The sequence below is a fragment of the Phyllobates terribilis genome, unplaced genomic scaffold, assembly GCF_046119375.1.
Source record: "Phyllobates terribilis strain yellow unplaced genomic scaffold, ASM4611937v1 Scaffold_2__4_contigs__length_985480577, whole genome shotgun sequence".
NCBI lineage: Eukaryota > Metazoa > Chordata > Amphibia > Anura > Dendrobatidae > Phyllobates > Phyllobates terribilis.
This window is the reverse complement of record NW_027362762.1, coordinates 299,503,997-299,524,102: the sequence shown is the minus strand read 5'-3', so window position 1 is coordinate 299,524,102 and position 20,106 is coordinate 299,503,997. Positions and strand designations below refer to the sequence as shown.

The window sequence follows — 20,106 nt, the reverse complement described above, 5'->3', positions numbered from 1 at the left end:
TACCCGCGCCCAGCTGTCACGTGACCCGGCTGTCAGCTGTACTGCTGCAGTGACACTACAACTCCCAGGATACTTTGCTACAAGTTGTCGTCAGTTTCCTACACGAGATCCAGCAGAACAGACGGCGACACCTACGACCCGGCTCCGGCCAGCGCTGGTGACTGCAGGCGGAGATGGCGGCGCTGCACGGCCTGGCGCTCAGCTGCAGGGTGACACTGTGAGTGACTGCTGCATGCCGGGCGGGGAGGGAGCGGAAGTGACACACTGAGAACCGTCCGTGACCGCACCACTCGTGTCACAAGCGTGGGCGGAAGAGACGTGTGGAGTGGGTGTTGTGTTACCCTGCACCAGCCCCTGTGTCCACCTTCACTTCTCATCTGTGTTCTGTTGTTCTCTGCTATCAGCCACCTGAGGCGAAATCTAATCTCATCCAGATGTTAATAGTCTAGAGGACCCTGTATGACTACTAGGATCAGAGTGCCCCTATAACCAGTGACTGCGCAGCAGTGTCCCCAGCCCAGACTATAGGGTCCTTGAGATGTATGATCAGAGTGCCCCCATAACCAGAGACTGCACAGCAGTGTCCCCAGCCCAGAATATAGGGTCCGCAAGACTTATGATCAGAGCGCTCTCATAACCAGAGACTGCACAGCAGTGTCCCCAGCCCAGAATATAGGGTCCGCTAGACTTATGATCAGAGTGTCCCCATAACCAGAGACAGCACAGCAGTGTCCCCAGCCCAGACTATAGGGTCCTTGAGACGTATGATCAGAGCGCCCTCATAACCAGAGACAGCACAGCAGTGCCCCAGCCCAGACTATAGGGTCCTTGAGACGTATGATCAGAGCGCCCCCATAACCAGAGACAGCACAGCAGTGTTCCCAGCCCAGAATATAGGGTCCTCTATACTTATGATCCGAGTGCCCCCATAACCAGAGACAGCACAGCAATGTCCTCAGCCCAGAATATAGGGTCCTCTAGACTTTTGATCAGAGTGTCCCCATAACCAGAGACAGCACAGCAGTGTCCCCAGCCCAGACTATAGGGTCCTTGAGACGTATGATCAGAGCGCCCCCATAACCAGAGACAGCACAGCAGTGCCCCAGCCCAGACTATAGGGTCCTTGAGACGTATGATCAGAGCGCCCCCATAACCAGAGACAGCACAGCAGTGTTGCCAGCCCAGAATATAGGGTCCTCTATACTTATGATCCGAGTGCCCCCATAACCAGAGACTGCACAGCAGTGTCCCCAGCCCAGAATATAGGGTCCGCAAGACTTATGATCAGAGCGCTCTCATAACCAGAGACAGCACAGCAGTGTCCCCAGCCCAGAATATAGGGTCCGCTAGACTTATGATCAGAGTGTCCCCATAACCAGAGACAGCACAGCAGTGTCCCCAGCCCAGACTATAGGGTCCTTGAGACGTATGATCAGAGCGCCCTCATAACCAGAGACAGCACAACAGTGCCCCAGCCCAGACTATAGGGTCCTTGAGACGTATGATCAGAGCGCCCCCATAACCAGAGACAGCACAGCAGTGTTCCCAGCCCAGAATATAGGGTCCTCTATACTTATGATCCGAGTGCCCCCATAACCAGAGACAGCACAGCAATGTCCTCAGCCCAGAATATAGGGTCCTCTAGACTTATGATCAGAGTGTCCCCATAACCAGAGACAGCACAGCAGTGTCCCCAGCCCAGACTATAGGGTCCTTGAGACGTATGATCAGAGCGCCCCCATAACCAGAGACAGCACAGCAGTGCCCCAGCCCAGACTATAGGGTCCTTGAGACGTATGATCAGAGCGCCCCCATAACCAGAGACAGCACAGCAGTGTTCCCAGCCCAGAATATAGGGTCCTCTATACTTATGATCCGAGTGCCCCCATAACCAGAGACAGCACAGCAATGTCCTCAGCCCAGAATATAGGGTCCTCTAGACTTATGATCAGAGCTCCCCCATAACCAGAGATAGCACAGCAGTGTCCCCAGCCCAGAATATAGGGTTTTCTAGACTTTTGTTCATGAAAATGTTTCTTTAGCCCCTAATGTTTCACTTTTGCATGAAAAAGTGGACCCCACAGTTTGTTACCCACTTTCTTCAGAGTGTGGCGAAACCCTAAATGTAGTCAAAAAGTTCTGTTTGGACTCGGAAAGGAAGAAGCGACATTTGGTATTTGGAATGTAAATTTGTCTGGAATCGATTGCAGACACCATGTCTCATTTTCAGAGACCCCGAGGTACCAAAACAGCAGAAACCCCCACAAGTGACCCCATTTAGGGTGCTTCATAGAACGTAAAATGCAGATATGAAAATATAGTTTTTAGTCTCAAATTTATAATTTTCACAATGGAGAAAACAGCTCACAATTTGTTACACAATCTCTGAACGTGCTGATGCCCCATATGTGGTCAAGAAACTTCTGTTTGGGCACGTGGCAGCACTATTTGATCTTTGGATCGTAAATTTGCCTGTAATGGATTGTGAATGTCATGTCACATTTGCTGACCCCCTGACATGCCAAAACAGCAGAAAACCCCCATGATTGACCCCAGATTGAAACTAGACCCCTCAAGCAATTCATCTAAGGTTGTACTGAGCATTTTTAATCTACAGGTGATTTACAAAACTTTATAACATTTAGATGTGAAAACAAAAAAATTCATTTTTTCCACTAAAATACTGTTTTAGCAGCAAATTTATAATTTACACTAGGAGTAGTAGAAGAAAATGGACCCCATAATGTGTTATGCAGTTTCTCCCAAACACAGTGATACCCCATATGTGGTCAAAAACTAATGTTTGGGCACATGGCAAAACTCAGAAAGCAAAGAGCGCTATTTCATTTTTGGAATGCAAATTTTGATACCATATTGCATTTGCGGAGCCCCTAAGGTGCCAAAAAAAGCAGAAACACCCTCAAGTGACCCGAAGTGGCAAACTAAACCCCATAATGAATTCAACTATTGGTGTGATGAGCATTTTTACCCACAAACTACATCACAGAATTTTATAAGATTGGCCTGTGAAATTGAAAAACTTGGGATTTTTCTGCTAAAATTTTACTTTAGCTTCAAAGTTTTAAATCACACAAGGGGTAATAGGAGAAAAATTACCCCACAATTTGTTATGCAATTTCTCCCGAATGTGGCAGTACCCCATATGTGGCTGTACACTACTGTTTGAGCACACAGCAGGGGTCGGATGGGCAGGAGCGCTACTTGGCTTTTAGAACACAGATTCCGTTTGAACAGATTGTGGGCTCCGTTAGCCGAGCCCCTGAGGTGCCAGATCAGCAGAAACCCCCACAAGTGACCCCATATTGGAAACTTCACTGCCTAATTCATCTAGGGGTGTAGTGAGTATTTTGTACCCACTGGTGCCTCACAGAATTTTCTAACAATAGGACGTGGAAATATAACATTTTAGTTGTAAAATTGTAATTTTTTTAGCAGCTGTAAATTTGTCAGTTACACAAGGGTTAAAAGATGAAACTGGACCCCAAAACTTATTACACAATTTCTCTTGAACGCTATGATGCCCTACATGTTGTTAAAAACTACTGTTAGGACACACATCAGGGCTGAGAAGGCAGGAGCTCTATTTGGCTTTTGGAGCACAGATTTTGGTAGAATAGTTTGCGGGTGACATTTGCGGAGCCCAAAGGTGCCAGAACAGCAGAAAAAAAACAAAAGTTACCCCCATTGTAGAAATTACACCCCTCAATGAATTAATCTACGGCTGCTGTGACTATTATGTAACATCTACACTGCTTTATTCGGGAGAATTGCATATATGCCAGTTTAGTGCCCATACATTGTGCCCCCATAAAGTGTAGCGCCCTATATATTGTAGCTCCCCCATACATTGTTCCTAGCTTGTGCTTGTGTAGACTCGCACCCCATAAATTGTTAATTGGTCTCTCCCCACTACAATAATGCCAAGCATCGCTTACTGCGGTTTAGGCACAATGGGGCTCAGAAAGAGGGCGCATTTGGATTTGGGAGCACAGTAACGTAGGACCCACTATAGTTCCAGTGACACATAACGGACCTGAGTGGGGGCTGCTTTTGAGCGGGATAAGTTTGGGTTTTTGTTGGTAACATTTTGGGGTACATAACAATTTTTTTTTATTGCTTTCAGTATAAGGCTGGATCACATTTTCGTGTTATACGCTGAGCACTTACGTTGGGGTTTCCATATAAATCCCACAAAAACACGATTCAGACAAAACCCCCGACGAAACCATCCACCATAATGAGGCAGATGGAGACACTTTGGGCTCAGTTTGGCATCTGGTGGTCTGCATGTTTTTAGGCGTGTACAGATCTGTGGTTGCACACACTTCTGCACTAAAAAGACTACTAAAATGATGGGACACTGCTGGAATAGAGACCAGTCCAAAGTGACTCCATCTGATTCATTATAGTGAGTTTTTCCATTGCGGGTTTTGTCTGAATCGTATTTTTTGGAATTTACATGAAAACCCCGATATAAGCGCTCAGCGGAGTGCGCAGGATAAATGTAAGCTGAACCTTAAGCTGCATGCCCACGATGCGTTTTTTAAGTGTTTCCGCATCGGCAATTCCGCTGTGGAAATGCTTGAAAAACGCTTGGTAGAAGGTCTGCAATGTCTCCCAATGATAATCCGCATGTGCTGTGCACATGCTGCGGAAATTTACGCTGCGGATTATCATTGCGGAAAAATCCGCAGCACTACCATTAATTTTGCGGAATCGACTTCCATCGCTTAATATCCACATGACTACATGTGCACATGCGGATATTCTGCGATTCAATGTGCGGATGGTACCCGGGTCTGGAGAAGAGGAGACTCTCCTCCGGACTCGGGTACCATAGTACCTGTAAAAAAAAAGAATTTAAAATAAAAAATAAACATTATACTCACCTTCTGATGGCCCGCGGTCTTCTCTCCAGTGCGTCCTGGCTCCCCGGTGGCTCGCAATGGTGTATGAGGACCTTCCATGACGTTATTTAGTCATTTGACAGGTCACGTGACTGCAGACGTCGGCGGTCGCGTGACCTGTCACATCACTAACTGACGTCATGGAAGGTCCTTTTACACCGCCGCGAGCCGCCCAAGACACCGGACGTACCAGAGGAGACCGGGGCCATCGGAAGGTGAGTATAATGTTTTTTTTTTTTTTTTTGTTTTTTTTTTTTTTTTTTTTTACCATTTTTATTCTTTTTTTAACTGTTAACTTTGTCACACTATATAAATCCATGCCGGACTTGTGACCAAGTTGTCAAGCACTTTTCCAAGTGATGCTAAAATCGTAGACTGAATTGACAGCTCTGGCTATAGGATGATGGAGAAAACAATTGGGTACTAAGGTGGACTCAACTGCTTTGCCATACTAAGTATCAAGTGCTTTGCCATGCTAAGTATCAAGTGCTTTGCCATGCTAAGTATCAAGTGCTTTGCCATGCTAAGTAGTACCCCAAAATACCTCGGTATGGAATAACTTGCATCTTTTGTTACCTGCCAGAGTGCTGGTGTTACCAGTGATTTTGTTGTGTGCGCGGCGCTAGGACTTTGCCGCATAGGTGGCGGCAGCATTGGTGTCCCTCGGTGATAGGCCTGGTTTGGGTACGTCTTATGTGAGATTTAGTTGTGGACTAATGCTTACATCTTCTAGCTGCACCCATGACCCATGATAGAGAGACACAGATCAGCTTCGGAAAAATGTTACTTGTCAGGCTGCTGTATGGAGTTACTGGTACAATGAAACACTTGACGGCACAACCGTATAGAATTATTCCAGTATTTATGTAGGTAAAATAAATAATTAGACGTTGTCCTTCACGCTTTATGGTTTTATTTCTGCTGATAAGTCAAGGCTTACTGAATTAAAAAGCAGGTAGGATCCAGCTCTAGTTAACAGCAGCCTCGGCCAAATGCTTTTCACAAAAAAAACAGCACTCACTGTATTGAAGATGCCGGTCTGTATTTTATGCTGCCCGGTTTCCTTTTAAGCTTGCTCATTTTGGCATTGTCTGATTGGTGCTGAGATTTCCAGCCTGCGTGAAGACACGTCATACTGACAAGGGAAATCCAGACCGGTCTCATCAGCACAGAAATCTGGAGAAGTGCAGTTACTACAGCCTATTCTATATGACATTGAGTCTCCCAGGACTCGGGTATAAAGATGAACAGCATGTAGTTATCATGTTCAAATGGCCTCATGGCTCAACATATGCCACATAAAGCCAAAGTGCGGCCGATAACTATGAGTTTCATCAAATGGTCTTAGAACCCAAACAGCAGGATCTGAGCTTTCAGTGTTGGGAGTTAGGAGGTTAACATGGCTCAGCTAGGTACTCTGTATCCATAACGGGGGATCCTCCACCCCTGCTGCTCTCTGCACCCAGTGCCTAATCTTCCCATCTTCTATGCTGTTCTTGGTTTGTCTCTGGTCTTCGTGTACCTGATTCCAGCTCCTGGCATCTCTCCTGGGCTTTGTATTCCTGGCGCCTGCACTTGGCCATTCCTCTGGTCCCTCTGTTTCAGGTTTGAGCTCTTGGACACACGCTTCAGCTGTAAACTTCTGGTCCTGCACACGTTCTGTACTGGTCTGTCACAGATTATCTCGTTCTGTCCGGTCATCGCTGCTTCATCCAGTTGGCAACTGGTGACTTTTCTGAGGGCCAAGGCCTAGGGAGCACTCTGCAGTAAAATTCTTTCTTGCAGGGGTTAAAGTTGAAAACCAAGGGATCTTTTAGACTCTTTGCCTCATTCCAGCCAACATCTAACCAACTGTGGCTACAAGAATCCACTTCCTAAGTCACAAAAAAAGTATCAGCTGTACGTGACCTAATGTTACACGATTGAGCTGTGTGCACTTGCTGTTTCTTTTAGCTTGTCCCCAGATGAGTCTCAGTAACCTATACGATGACAATGGAGGAACAGATCTGAAAACTTGTTGTTGTGCTATCTCTGACAATGCGATGTGATTAGTTTCCAGTGTACATTTCGACTGACCGTGAACAGGCCTCCTGCCTTGTGGAGTTCCAGTTTTACTATCTTTTAAGACTTCGGCTTTTAGCACAAAACCAAAATACGTTGTAATAATAATGATGATCATATATATAGCGCCAGCGTATTCCATAGCACTTCAGAAAGGACCTACAGAGAGAATATTGGACATATCAGAGTGACGCATAATTGGACAATTCCTCTTTCTCTTTATGCCTCTGCGGGTGCGATATATGTTTAGTATGAGGACAATAGAGGGGCCTATATGACAGAAAATACTCAAAAGTGACACCATTTTAAAACCTGCACCCCTAAAAATGCTCAAAAACACATTCAATAAGTCTATTAACCGTTCATTTGCTTCACAGAATTAAAGCAGTGTTGAAGAAATAAATGAAAATTTAACTTTTTTACACAAAAATATTATTTTTGCCCCAAAGTTTTCATTTTTACAAGGGTAACAGGAGATAATTGACCATACAATTTATTGTGCAATTTCTCCTGGGTACACCGATACTGTTTGGGCTCACAGCAGGGCTCGAAAGGTAATGAGCACCATTTGACTTTTGGAGTGCAAAATTGGCTGGAATAGATACTGGACACCATGTTGCGTTTGGAGAGCTCGTGATGTGCCTAAACAGTGGAAACCCCTTACAGTTGACCCCATTTTGGAAACTACATCCCTCAAGGAACTTATCTATAGGTGTTGTGAGCACCTTGAACCCACAGGTGGTTCACAGAATTTTATAATGTTGAGGCGATAAAATGAAAAAATACATTTTTCCCTTCACCCATGACAGCACACCTGAGAGAGGATCCGCCCTTCAAGGACAGGAAACGATCTGAAATAAAAGGGCGGCACCTCTCCCCCGCTTCAGTTGGTTTCCTGTCCTTGATGGGAATCCTCATGAAATAATCAGGCTGCTGTTATGCTGAAGAAAACTTACCCAGGCCTCTCCCGGCGCTGGAAGAGCGGGCTGTTTTGTCCGTGGCGCCGGCCTTCAGGTGCTGGTAGAGCCGTCCGCAGGTTCCCCGGGGACCTGTCGCACGTGCTGGCACGGGCGGTGCAGAGCTCCTGGGCTTCCGTACACCGCAGCGCCGCCCTCACCCGGCCGTCCATGTGACCGCGGTCATGTGCCTCGGACGTCATGGTGCGGGGCACGCTGGGTAAGGCGTGCCCGATGACGTCGGGGGCGGCGCCGAGGGAAAACATGGCGGCGCCCTGTGTAATGCCGGCCGGCATGGCAAAAACGCTGGCGGCGTTTGCTAGGAACGGCGCCAGGGGGAGGGGCCTAATTACCGGAAAGGAGACCGCAGGGACCAGGAGGTGGCTGACTTCGCCCGTCTCCCTATAAAGAGGAGCATCTGGGGTCAGAACGCTGCTCGTCATAATGTCTGTCATGGAGCAACAGCAGCTGTCGCTACGGCCACAGTCGCGACCACCTTCATCGCCACCTCTGTCTGATCGCCGGTCTAGAGGGTCCAGCGGAAGGAGCAGCAGTCGTCCGAGTCAGAGGGGTAAAGATTCTCAGGACTCCACGGTCTCCAGGAGGGATACGTCGCGTATCCTGAAAAAGCCTTCAATTCCGGTATCCGCAGTGGTGGGTGAGTGATCTTTGTGAATGTCACTAGATATATTTGCTAATGGGCTCCTACTGTGTGTTTAAATCACCAGGAGGAACCCAGGAAAGTAACCGCCAAGAAGTGGAACAGAGAATGTGCCATATGCAAATGCCCACTAGCAATAGACTGGCAGAAGGAGCTCTGCTCGGACTGCATTAAAAAAAAATATTTGTGAGGGTACCCCGGATTTTGCAGCCAGCCTCAGATCGGTTATCAGATCGGAGGTAGAGAGCTCCCTTAAAACTATTTTGAAAAAAAGAAGGAAAATCATATCTGATCCTTCTTCTGACTCTGACTCCTCTGTATTATCGGATGGACAGTATCATAGTGGGGCCTCAGCCTCATCCTCTTCCTCTTCGGACAGCGATAGAGGGGGGAGACCATGCTTCCCTATAGAAGACACAGACAAATTGGTAAAGGCCGTCAGAACCACTATGGGGTTAAAGGAAGATAAATCCGTTAAGTCCCTAGAAGATATCATGTTTGCAGGGTTAGAAGAAAAGAAAAAAACGCACCTTCCCGGTGAATGCTAAGGTCCAGGCACTTATCGATAGAGAATGGAGGAAACCTGAGAAAGTAGGAACCTTGCCTTCATCCTCAAAGAGAAAGTATCCCTTTGACCTAAAGGACTCTGAGAACTGGGACAAGGTGCCAAAAATTGACGCTGCAGTGTCTAGATCATCAAAAAGATCTGCACTCCCCCTTGAAGACTAAGGGGTACTTAGAGACCCTTTAGGCAAGAAGGCGGATACCTTTTTAAAACATGCCTGGGAATCCGCAGCAGGAGGTCTAAAGCCGGCCATTGCAGGAACATGTACCGCTCGTTCCCTTATGATATGGTTACAGCAGTTGGAAGATCAGCTGAAAAATAAAAAGACCTCAAGGGAAAAAATTCTAGCCAGCCTCCCCATGTTGCATGGTGCAGCTGCCTTCCTAGCAGATACCTCTGCTGACTCAGTAAAACTGGCAGCTAGGTCGGCTGGGTTATCAAACGCGGCTAGACGAGCTCTGTGGCTCAAGGGATGTCCTGGGGACTTACAATCAAAGTATAGACTGTGTTCTATACCCTGTGACGGCCACTTTCTCTTTGGCAAAAAATTGGACGATGTCCTTGAGAAAGCAAGTGACAGAAATGGAAGGTTCCCTGGGTTTTCGGCGGATGCTAGAAAGACCTATTTTCGGAGGGGGAAATTTAGTAGAGGTTGCCCCCCGGGAGAAAAAAGAAAGTGGGATTTTAAGAACAAAAAAGAGTCTGGATATATGTTCGGAGGTCCCTCCGCTGCCTCCAAAAAGCCTCCACAATGACGCCAGGCCACAAGTTGGAGGGAGACTTTCTCATTTTTTTCATGCCTGGGAAAACCTTTCCTCCAGTCCCTGGGTCCTCAACATAGTGAGAGATGGACTAAGGATTCAATCCCTTCAGCAGCCATACCGCTCGTTCGTGATAACTCCGGTAAGAAAATCCCCAGACGAACAACTGGCCCTAGAATCAGAGATCTTGAACCTGTTGAACAAGCAAGTGCTATGCGAGGTTCCGGTCAGTCAAAAAGGAAGGGGATTTTATTCCCCTCTCTTTTTAATAAAAAAAACGGACGGTTCATTCAGAACTATTATAAATCTAAAGGGCCTCAACCGGTTGTAAACAACCATACGTTCAAAATGGAGTCAATAAACTCAACAATAAAGCTTCTTTTTCACAATTGCTTTATGGCAGTGATAGATCTCAAAGACGCGTACTATCACGTCCCAATTCACCCTGGTCATCAAAAGTATCTAAGGGTTGCTCTTTACATTCAAGGAAGTCTCAGACACTTCCAGTTCCAAGCCCTTCCCTTCGGGTTGTCGATTGCTCCAAGGGTATTCACCAAGCTGATAGCCGAGGTAACAGCCTTTCTCCGCATTCAGAATACAGTTATAATACCATATCTGGACGACTTCCTTATAGTGGGGAATTCAGAGAGCCACTGTATTTCACAACTGAATCAAGTCATGGCTGTCTTGCAGAGAACTTAGGCTGGATGATCAATGCCCAAAAATCAAGGCTAGAGCCCGCAAGGATCCAGGCAGCAGCCATACACACCCCAGACATGTCCTTAAGGAAGGCTATGTCCCTGCTAGGTACTCTAACATCTTGCATTCCGGCGGTCAAGTGGGCCCAATTGCACACAAGAAACCTTCAGTGGGAAATTTTGTCAGCACAAAGATTGTTAAAAGGGTATTTAGAAGGAAAGGTACATCTCTCCTTGCGAACCAGGGACACCCTCTTGTGGTGGACAGACAGGTCAAATTTATATCGGGGGGTCCAGTGGGACACGCCAGTACAAGACATCATCACGACCGATGCAAGCAACTCAGGGTGGGGTGCACACCTAGAAAATCACATGATTCAAGGCCCTTGGACATTCCTAGAGCGAAAGGGGTCATCAAATCTAAAAGAGCTATGGGCGGTGAGAAACGCTTTAGAAGGCTTCCTCCCTTTACTCCAGGGTCGCCATGTTCGGGTTATGTCGGACAACAGAACCACTGTGGCCTACATAAACCACCAGAGGGGAACAAGATCTTATTCTCTTCTGGAAGCAGTAGGCAGGCTTTTTCAAATAGCGGAGAAAAATCTTTTACCTTTCACAGCGCTACACATACGAGGCATAGACAACGCGAAAGCAGACTTCCTAAGCCGCAACAAGTTGAGACAAGGGGAATGGGCCCTGAATCCCAGAGTATTCCATCAGATAGTACAGCTGTGGGGTCTACCAGAGATAGATTTGTTCGCCGACAAAAACAACAGGAAAGTGGAGAAATTCTGCTCACTAGACCCAAGGGGAAACCCTTTGGCAATAGATGCTCTCCAGATTCCTTGGAGCTTCAAGTTGGCCTATGCATTCCCGCCAATAGCTATGATACCTCTGGTGGTGAGGAAGATCAGAAAGGATCAAGAGTTCAAGCGTTATCCGCAAAATACATAACTCTCAAACAATTATTTTGGTAGCCTTAACATCGGCCCGTAGAGTGAGTGATTTACAGGCCTTATCCATAAATCCTCCATATACGCAAATATTTGAGGATAGAATAGTATTGAGGCCTGATCCAGCCTACCTTCCTAATGTTGCGCTCAAGTTTCATAGATCTCAGGAAATTGTTCTGCCCTCCTTTTGAAACAGCCCAAAGAACCCAGGGGAGCAAAAGTTTCATAACCTTCATGTTAGAAGGGCTCTATTACAATACATAAAGGTAACTAGCCAGTGGAGGCATAGCTAATCCCTGTTCGTAGCCTTCCAGGGGAGTAGGAAGGGGTATGGGGTGACGAAAGCAACTATAGCCAGATGGATTAGTGAGGCCATTTGCTTAGCCTACTCTACAAGTAACACCCCTATCCCGGACGGCATCAAAGCTCACTCCACCAGGGCCGTGGCTACCTCCTGGGCAGAGAAGGCAGAGGTATCGATAGATCAAATCTGTAAGGCCGCTACATGGTCATCACCATCTACCTTTTTCAAACACTACCGTTAGGTAGGATAGATCCAATCTGACTTAACCTTTGGTAGAAGGGTGCTACAAGCGGTGGTCCCTCCCTAAGGTGTTTCTTTCTCCAAAATTCTCTCAGGTGTGCTGTCATGGGTGAAGGGAAAACACCAAGGTTACTTACCAGTAGCCGGTTTTTCCAGAACCCATGACAGCACCCGTATATCCCCCCCCCCTTCTCTCTCACCATATGGGTGTGCACGTGTGTTGGGTGTTATTTGATGTGGTGTTGGATTTGTGTTTAACTCTTTTTTATGGAGGTCCTCTCAATGCTCTGTAACCAACTGAAGCGGGGGAGAGGTGCCGCCCTTTTATTTCAGATGGTTTCCTGTCCTTGAAGGGCGGATCCTCTCTCAGGTGTGCTGTCATGGGTTCTGGAAAAACCGGCTACCGGTAAGTAACCTTGGTGTTTTCCTTCAAAAATGTTGCCCTTGTAAAAATGAACAATTTGGGGCTGAAGCAACAGAAGAAAATGGACCATACAATTTGTTGTGCAATTTTTCCTGAGTACGCCAATACCGTACATGTGGTGGAAAACTACTGTTTTGACGCACGGCAGGGCTAAGAATGGAAGGAGTGCCAATTGAATTCTGCAGTGCAATTTTGGCTGGAATAGATTGCGGACGCCATATCACATTTAAAGACCCCTGGCATGCCAAAACCGCAGATACCCCCCCACAAGTGACCTCATTTTGGAAACCCTACATCTTGAGTAATTTATCTAGTGGTATAGTGAGCATTTTTAACCCTCAGGCGATTCAGATAATTTATATAACATTTGGCCAAGTAAAAGGAAAATTTAATTTTTTTCGACTAAAATGTTTCTTTGGCCATACGTTTTTAATTTTCAAAAAGAATAATGGGAGAAAATTAATGGTACAATTTGTTATGCAACTTCTCCTAAGTACACCAATACTCCATATGTGGTCAAAAACTACTTTTGAGGCACAGTGAAAAGCTCAGAAGGGAAGAAGCGACATATTGGAGAGGAGATTTTGCTGGAATGATTTGAGGGTGTCATATTACATTGGCAGAGATCCTAAAGCAGACCACCCCCCCCCCCCCATAAGTGATCCAATTTTGCAAACTACACATTTTTCTAGGGTGCAGTGAGCATGTTGACACCACATATGCCTCACAGAATATTGGCCATTGGGCGATGAAAAAAGAATAATTACATTTTACCACTAAAATGTTGTTTTAGCCCCAAATTTAATTTTTTTTAGGGCTAATAGGAAAAACGGACCTCACAATTTGTTGTGCAATTTTTACTGACTGTGCTAATACCCTACATGTAATCAGGAAATACTTTTGAGGCACAGTGCAAAGCTCAGAAGGGAAAAAGCGCCATATCATAGTGCAGATTTTGTTGTTATGGTTTGCGGGTGCCATGACTCACTGGGAGAGCCCCTGGGATGTCAAAACTGCAGAACCCCTTCCTATAAGTGACCCCATTTTACAAACTTTACCTCTCACTGATTTATCAACTGGTGCAGTGATCATATTGACACCATGGGTGTGTCACAGAATTTTATACCACTGGACAGTGAAGAAAAAATAACATTTTACCACAAAAATTTTGTTTAGCCCCTCCATGAGTAACCATGAGGCAGCATAGTTACTCTGGACTCCGTTTGGCCTCTGTTCAGGCGTCTCCTTCTTTTTAGAAGTGTACAAAACTGTGGCCGTGTAAGCTGAAATTGTAAGCAGAGTACCGAGGGGGTTCTCAGGATACGACGAAGTCACAGACAAGGAAGACGACCCAGACAGTTTATCCCCAGAAAATAAGTTTTTACTGAATCAAGAGGGAGCTATATTAAACTATACCCGCAACATATACAAATCCAAACACTCAGCCAAGAGTTGAGATGATTATGCTGTATGACAGGGCATATAAAAACTATTAGTACTCGAACCAGGAACAATTTCAGTGAATACGAGGCCTGGGCTGCCCGCGGTGCAACACAGCAGTTTACAATCTTATAATTTCTAAATATCCCGGCTCCCCAAAGCGCTTAGTGTACACATTTACGTTTTAACAGCAGCTGCTCCAACGGGACTTTGGATCAGGGACTTTTACGATAGCAATGTTCATAGGTGCCTTTCAAGCACCTTACTATGTAAAACAAGTCTGTCCGTAAGGTTCAAAGCTACTCAATTATATAGCACATGAGGTACGGCTACACCATACTAGATACTCAGGAGTCCAGCATAAAATAAAAAGTAAAAGTCAAAATAACAACAAGATCCCGGGCTCTGTTAGTGGGGAAAGTTCTGGCCTGTGCAAAAACACAGTCTAACCAACTGACTAGCTATATACAGGCCTCTGATCAGACTTTGGTTTAGGTGCCAAAAAAATGTAGTTACGTGCACGGTTACCCTCTACAATGATGCTGAGGGCCTTAAATCTCTTACAGACCCAGGTCTGACTCGTCAGGTGCTAGCAGGCAGCTGAAGGGACTTCCTTTCCAAACGTGGGTATATCCATCCAGACAATCGTGGCTGGACTCCTCCGACAACCGTCACTCCTCACGCGGGTCTCCGGCTGTACTCGCCCACTTTTGCCATCTCCCCTAGATACCAATTTCCGTTGAAAAACAAACTTAGCAGAGAGTAGTCAGGAAACAGTAACCTCCTGTGGTCACATGACGCCATTGCAGCTTATACATATCATACATTAGCATATATAAATGGATGAGCTGATATCTGCAGGAAACAAGGTTTATATGCATGTGAACACTGGTATCTATACTTTGTACCACTTTGATGGGTCAGCATATATCTCCATCCCTGAAGCGCCGGACTGCTGTCCTACCATCCTACAGCTGACAGCACTTTTATGCACAGTTAAAAAGACAGACACCCCTGATCATGGTCTAGATGGCGTCCACAGTGCCTCCATCTGCCTCATTATAGGGAATCTTCCATCGGGGGTTCCATCTGAATGACGTATTTGAGAGATTTACATGGAAACCGCGGTGTAAGTGCTCAGTGCAGAGAGCAGGATAAATGTGAGCCAAGCCTTACTGCGATGTTTGGGAGGCAGAATGAACAAATCAACAGCAGGTATAAGTAATTAGCCAGCTTTATTTTTCTGGTCGACGCAATTACAGTGATACCAAATTTATAACTTTTTTATGTTTGGTTACTATCACACACTAAAAGATGATTTTTTTTTGCATCATCATATTTTTTGTGCTATAAACTGTCTTTACTTCTGCCGACAGTCATGTGAGGGCTTGTTTTTTGCGAGACAAGTTGACATTTTTATTGGTACCATTTTCGGGCACATCATTTTTGATGGCTTTCTATTTGGATTTTTGGGATGCAGAATGAACAAAAACCAGCAATTTGGGATTTATTTATTTATTTTTTTTTAATGCCGATCACAGTGTGGTTAAAGTGATAAGACAGCTTTGTCCTTCGGGTTAGTACAATTACAGCCATACCACGTTTAGATTATTTTTTTTAGATTTTGCCACTTTTACACAATAAAAACTGTTTTATTAAGAGAGAATTGTTTTTGCATCGCTCTATTCTGAGAGCTATAACTTTTTTATTTCTCTGCTGACTGTGTTTTATGGCAGCTTGTTTTTTGCTGGACAAGATGGCGTTTACAGCGGTTACATTTTTATTTACATTTAATGTTTTATTTCACTTTTTTGGTGATTTGATGAAAAGCTTATTTTTTTATGATGTTCACTGAAGGGATTAACTAGTGTGACAGTCTTATAGATTGGGTTGTTCTGGACGTGGCGATACCAAATATTTGTATATTTTTATTTTTGTTTATTATGTCTTTACATAAATATACATATTTATTGGTATAATTGTTTTTCATTTTATTTTTTCATTTTGTAACTTTTTTTTTTAAAACTTAGTCTCTCTATGAGACTTTAATCTTTTATTACTCTAATCACTGGTATAATGCATTGCAATGCATGAGTGAGATGATGGGTTTCATTGGGCAGCCCGCACCCTGGACTGTCCTCACTGAGTGGAGTCTTTTTTGCTCTTTCCGCTCCAGTAACATCCGACCCTTCACATTTTTTGTCTAAAATGTTGCATATTTGCAATGCTACGATGCTTTCATAAAGAACCTGAATTTTTGTTTTATTCATCAACATACTGTAATTCTGGGCAAATAATTTGTAGGTGAGCGCTGCTCTGGAATTAAGATTTAAACTAGTTCTTATAGGCCTACTCTATTATTATAACAGGAAAGAGTCTGCACTGGATAGGGTTGGAAAACCTAGAAAATAACCAGGAGAGCAAGGATTTAATGTGGCAGCTCCATCATTGCACATATATATTGCTAAGCTATCTGTGGGCTCCCAGCAGGATGCGGATCAGCACTAAGCTGCCTGAATGCATCTACATGCCAGTAAGGTGTCTAGGGGGATCTCCCGATAGTGCTGCTATATGGCAGATCCACTACTGGTAATAGTGCTCGATTATAGCTGATAATGGAGGCTGGAATTGTTCTCAACTACCTTCAATTTCTTGTCATAATTGCGTGACACCGGAGGTGAGGAAAATTGATAAGACTAAGAGAAAATATTAGGCCAAAGGTAAACATCTCCAGCTGTGGCAGTGGCCAATTCAATGGATTGTTACTTTTATTAGCCTTCACAATTGATTGATCTTTATTTTACTCTTATCTTTTTCTTCCTAGAAAATTGCTAAAATTGATTCCTTTCAGATTTCTTGTAATTTGTTTCCATTTTTTTTTACCGCATTGATGCACAAAAATATATATAATATATGTTCAGTAAATAAAACTGATTGATCAAGAAATGGTGCAATGGAACTGGAGGAAGCGGTCAGGTCCCTTTCTATTTCCATCAGAAAACAAAACATTTATATCTGTATGTTGACTGATCTCTAGTCCGCTTTCATTTCTTTTCTTTCATCTCATGTAACCTCTTCATGGCCAGGCCAATTTTTTCCTTCCCTTCTTTCAAATGCCTTTTTTTTTTTTAATATAAATTTGCCAGAAAGCAAATGGGTAGAAAGCGGAGAAGTGATGCCCCAGAATTGTTATTTTGATGAGAAATGCAAATGTTTACTAAAACAAGTATTCAGGAGGCGGCCTGGTCCTTTTTAAAGAACTTTTGTTTCGCAACATTACTAAATATTTGATCACTGTATCTTTTGTATCAAATTCCTTACAGGATAATTTCAGGAACCATTTGTGTATGCCTGGTAGTTGTCACATTGGGGATCTATTTCGCTAGTGGAGCCTTGTGTAAGTTAGGTGTGATATTGTGAGCTGCAACTAGACAAATTCTTTTGCTATAATACTATTGTTAGAATTGTTTATTATTTAATTTCAATTAATTCAATGTACCATTTTGAAGATTATCTCAATGCACATCTCCATCAATACTGTTTTTTTTTTTTTGCATGGCACAGAAGTAATACAAGAAATCCTCCCTTCCTAATTTCATTTTGTGTGGAGGTTGTAGTGTCGGCTGTGCTGAAGCAGTGACTAGTTACAGGCTGTGTTCACGTGATGATAATAATGTGTTCACTATTTTTAGCCTCGTTTTTCTGAAAATGGAGTAAAATTGCTGCATTTTTACAGCATTATTGGAAAATCTTGTGAAAAAAAAAAATGCATTGTGAATAGTGATGAACGAGCACTAAAATGCTTGGGTGTTCGTTGCACGGGACGAGCAAATCGTAATGCTCGGGTGCTCGACCTGAGCAACGAGCCCAACGTAAGTCAATGGGAAACTCAAGCATTTTTCCGGCAGCCCTCCCAGGAGGTCTGGAGGGGGCCTAAAAATTGGTCAAATCGATATATAAACAGTGCCCAAATGACATGGGAACAGCATGGGGAAGACCCCCTGGAAGCATTTTTGACTCCCAGGTCACTTATGTGAACAATGTTCTTTCCAAGGTAATGACTTGTATATAAAGCAAAAAAAAAAACACAAAAAATGCTCCTCCACACCTTGGGCTATGTTCACAGCATACGTGATGTGTTTTTGCACTTTTGCATTGCTTTCAACGGTGAAAAATACATTCACCAGTAGATGTCATTTTAATATTTTACTACCTTATCTGCCCATGTGGTATGTGAGACATGATCAGACACATCCTGTTTTATTTATTAAAGAGGGACTCTGAAAGTCACAAAGCCTATTTTTATAGGCTGCCATTACTATTGTTAGAGTTTTTGTTTCTCTGTCCATTCCTCGAGTACTAGTAGTTGGCTAGTTTCTTCTTGGACTTCCCTTGGAGGACAGTTGGTGTTATTTCTCTGGTGTCTTCTCAAGCTAAGTGTATCCCCTTTGTTTGTTTACCTTGTTGTCTTTAGTTGCAATGGGGCCTGAATAGTGTTCACCCCGTCCCCTCCCTACCTAAGGCCTAGCTCTAGGGACATTCAGGGATTAAGTTTCCTGCTCGGCTTTAGGTGCGGAACCTATATATGGTAGTCAGGGTGATATTAGATCTGCCTAGAGGTCTCTCCCCCCCCCCCTTTCCCTAGTTGTTGGGCTCCCTTCCCCCACTTCCCGTCCTTGTACACTTGTTCCTTCCCTCACCTTGCGTGACACTATGCTTTGTTGTTCCCATTATTAAGGAGCGGGTCTCCTATACTGTTATTGCGTATGCCGTGACTGCAAAGCCTGCCCAGACTTTGGAAAAACCCCAATACACCTTTGGAGAGACATAGAGGAGGGCATCAGTTTAAAAAAATAATCCCATTATAAACGAGCGGGTCTCCTATAGTAGTAATGCCCATGCAGTGACTGCAAGGGCTGCCAAAAAATTGGATGCACTCCAATACCCCTTTTGAAGAGACGTAGAGGAGGTCCTCATTAAAAAATTGTTACCATTGTTAAGGAGTGGGTCTCCTATACTGTTAATGCCCATGCACTAAGTGCATGGGCTGAAAAACATTTACCCCTGGGGGGTATACATGAACATACCGTATAACATGTAGAATGTTAGAGGTAGGTCTCAAAAAATGTCCTACTGGCATCATAAACAACACCCTTTAAAAAAATGATGTGGGTGTTGCATCACGTTCAACCTGGTGATATGGTGGTGGAGAAGGAGGAGGACAACAGAAAATAGACAAAATCAGAAAGCGTATACTCATGTCTGAGTGTGAAGAGGTGCATGGGAATAGACCCCAAAAAAGCCCACGGTATTTGACTTTATATTCCGCTGCTATCATCCGATGGTGAGAAGTCTGGCCCAATCCAGCCCTTGTTCATTTTTATAAGAGTCAGCATTTTCAGTTGACAGGCGGATGCGCCAATCAGTTATAATGCCCCCGGCGACACTAAAATCCCGCACTGACAAAACGCTAGTGGCAGGGCAGGCTAGGACCTCAAAGCCATAGAGAGCCAGTTCATGCCACATGTCTAGCTTGGATACCCAATAGTTATAAGGCACAGAGGAATCACAGAGGACGTTGGTACGGTCGGCAGGGTACTCCTTCAGCATCTTCCAAAACTTTACCCTCCTTGATAGAGTACCTTGCGCATCAGGGCCTGAGCACTGTGAGGGTCTGAGAAAACTGTCCCACACCTTTTGACAGTGTTCCCCCCACCTCTGCTGCATCGTATTTGTGTCTCCCTTGCCTGTACTCATTGGTTGTCCAAGCAGCTGTGACCTCTGCCGCCAGCGTTTTCAAATGGGAATTTTTCTAATAATTCCGCAATAGTGGCCTTCTGGTACTGCAACATTTTACTAGACCTCTCTGTCGCGGGCAAGAGAGATTCTCCTTGTAGCGTGCGTCTAGAAGTGTGACCAACCAGTAATTACTGTAGGCCAAAATGCATACAACGCGAGGGTCACAGGAAAGGCACAGGAACATAAAGTCAGCCATGTGTGCCAGACTGGTAACAGCCAAGTCTTCCCTGTCCTGACCAAGAGGACGACTGTCCATACTCTCCTCCTTATTCTCCCTTTCCTCAGGTCATCCATGCTGAACAGACGGTATGACAGT

At 44.6% G+C, this 20,106-nt stretch overlaps 1 protein-coding gene across 1 annotated transcript in view; it reads left to right on the top strand.

Moving 5' to 3' along the window:
• The window catches only part of CLYBL (citramalyl-CoA lyase), a 460,951-nt gene continuing 440,845 nt past the window's right edge, over positions 1-20,106 (top strand). The window contains exon 1 of the mRNA XM_073670402.1: positions 1-217. Coding sequence (XP_073526503.1) covers positions 174-217 — 44 coding nt within the window. The 5' untranslated portion in view covers positions 1-173. The remainder of the gene's footprint in view (positions 218-20,106) is intronic.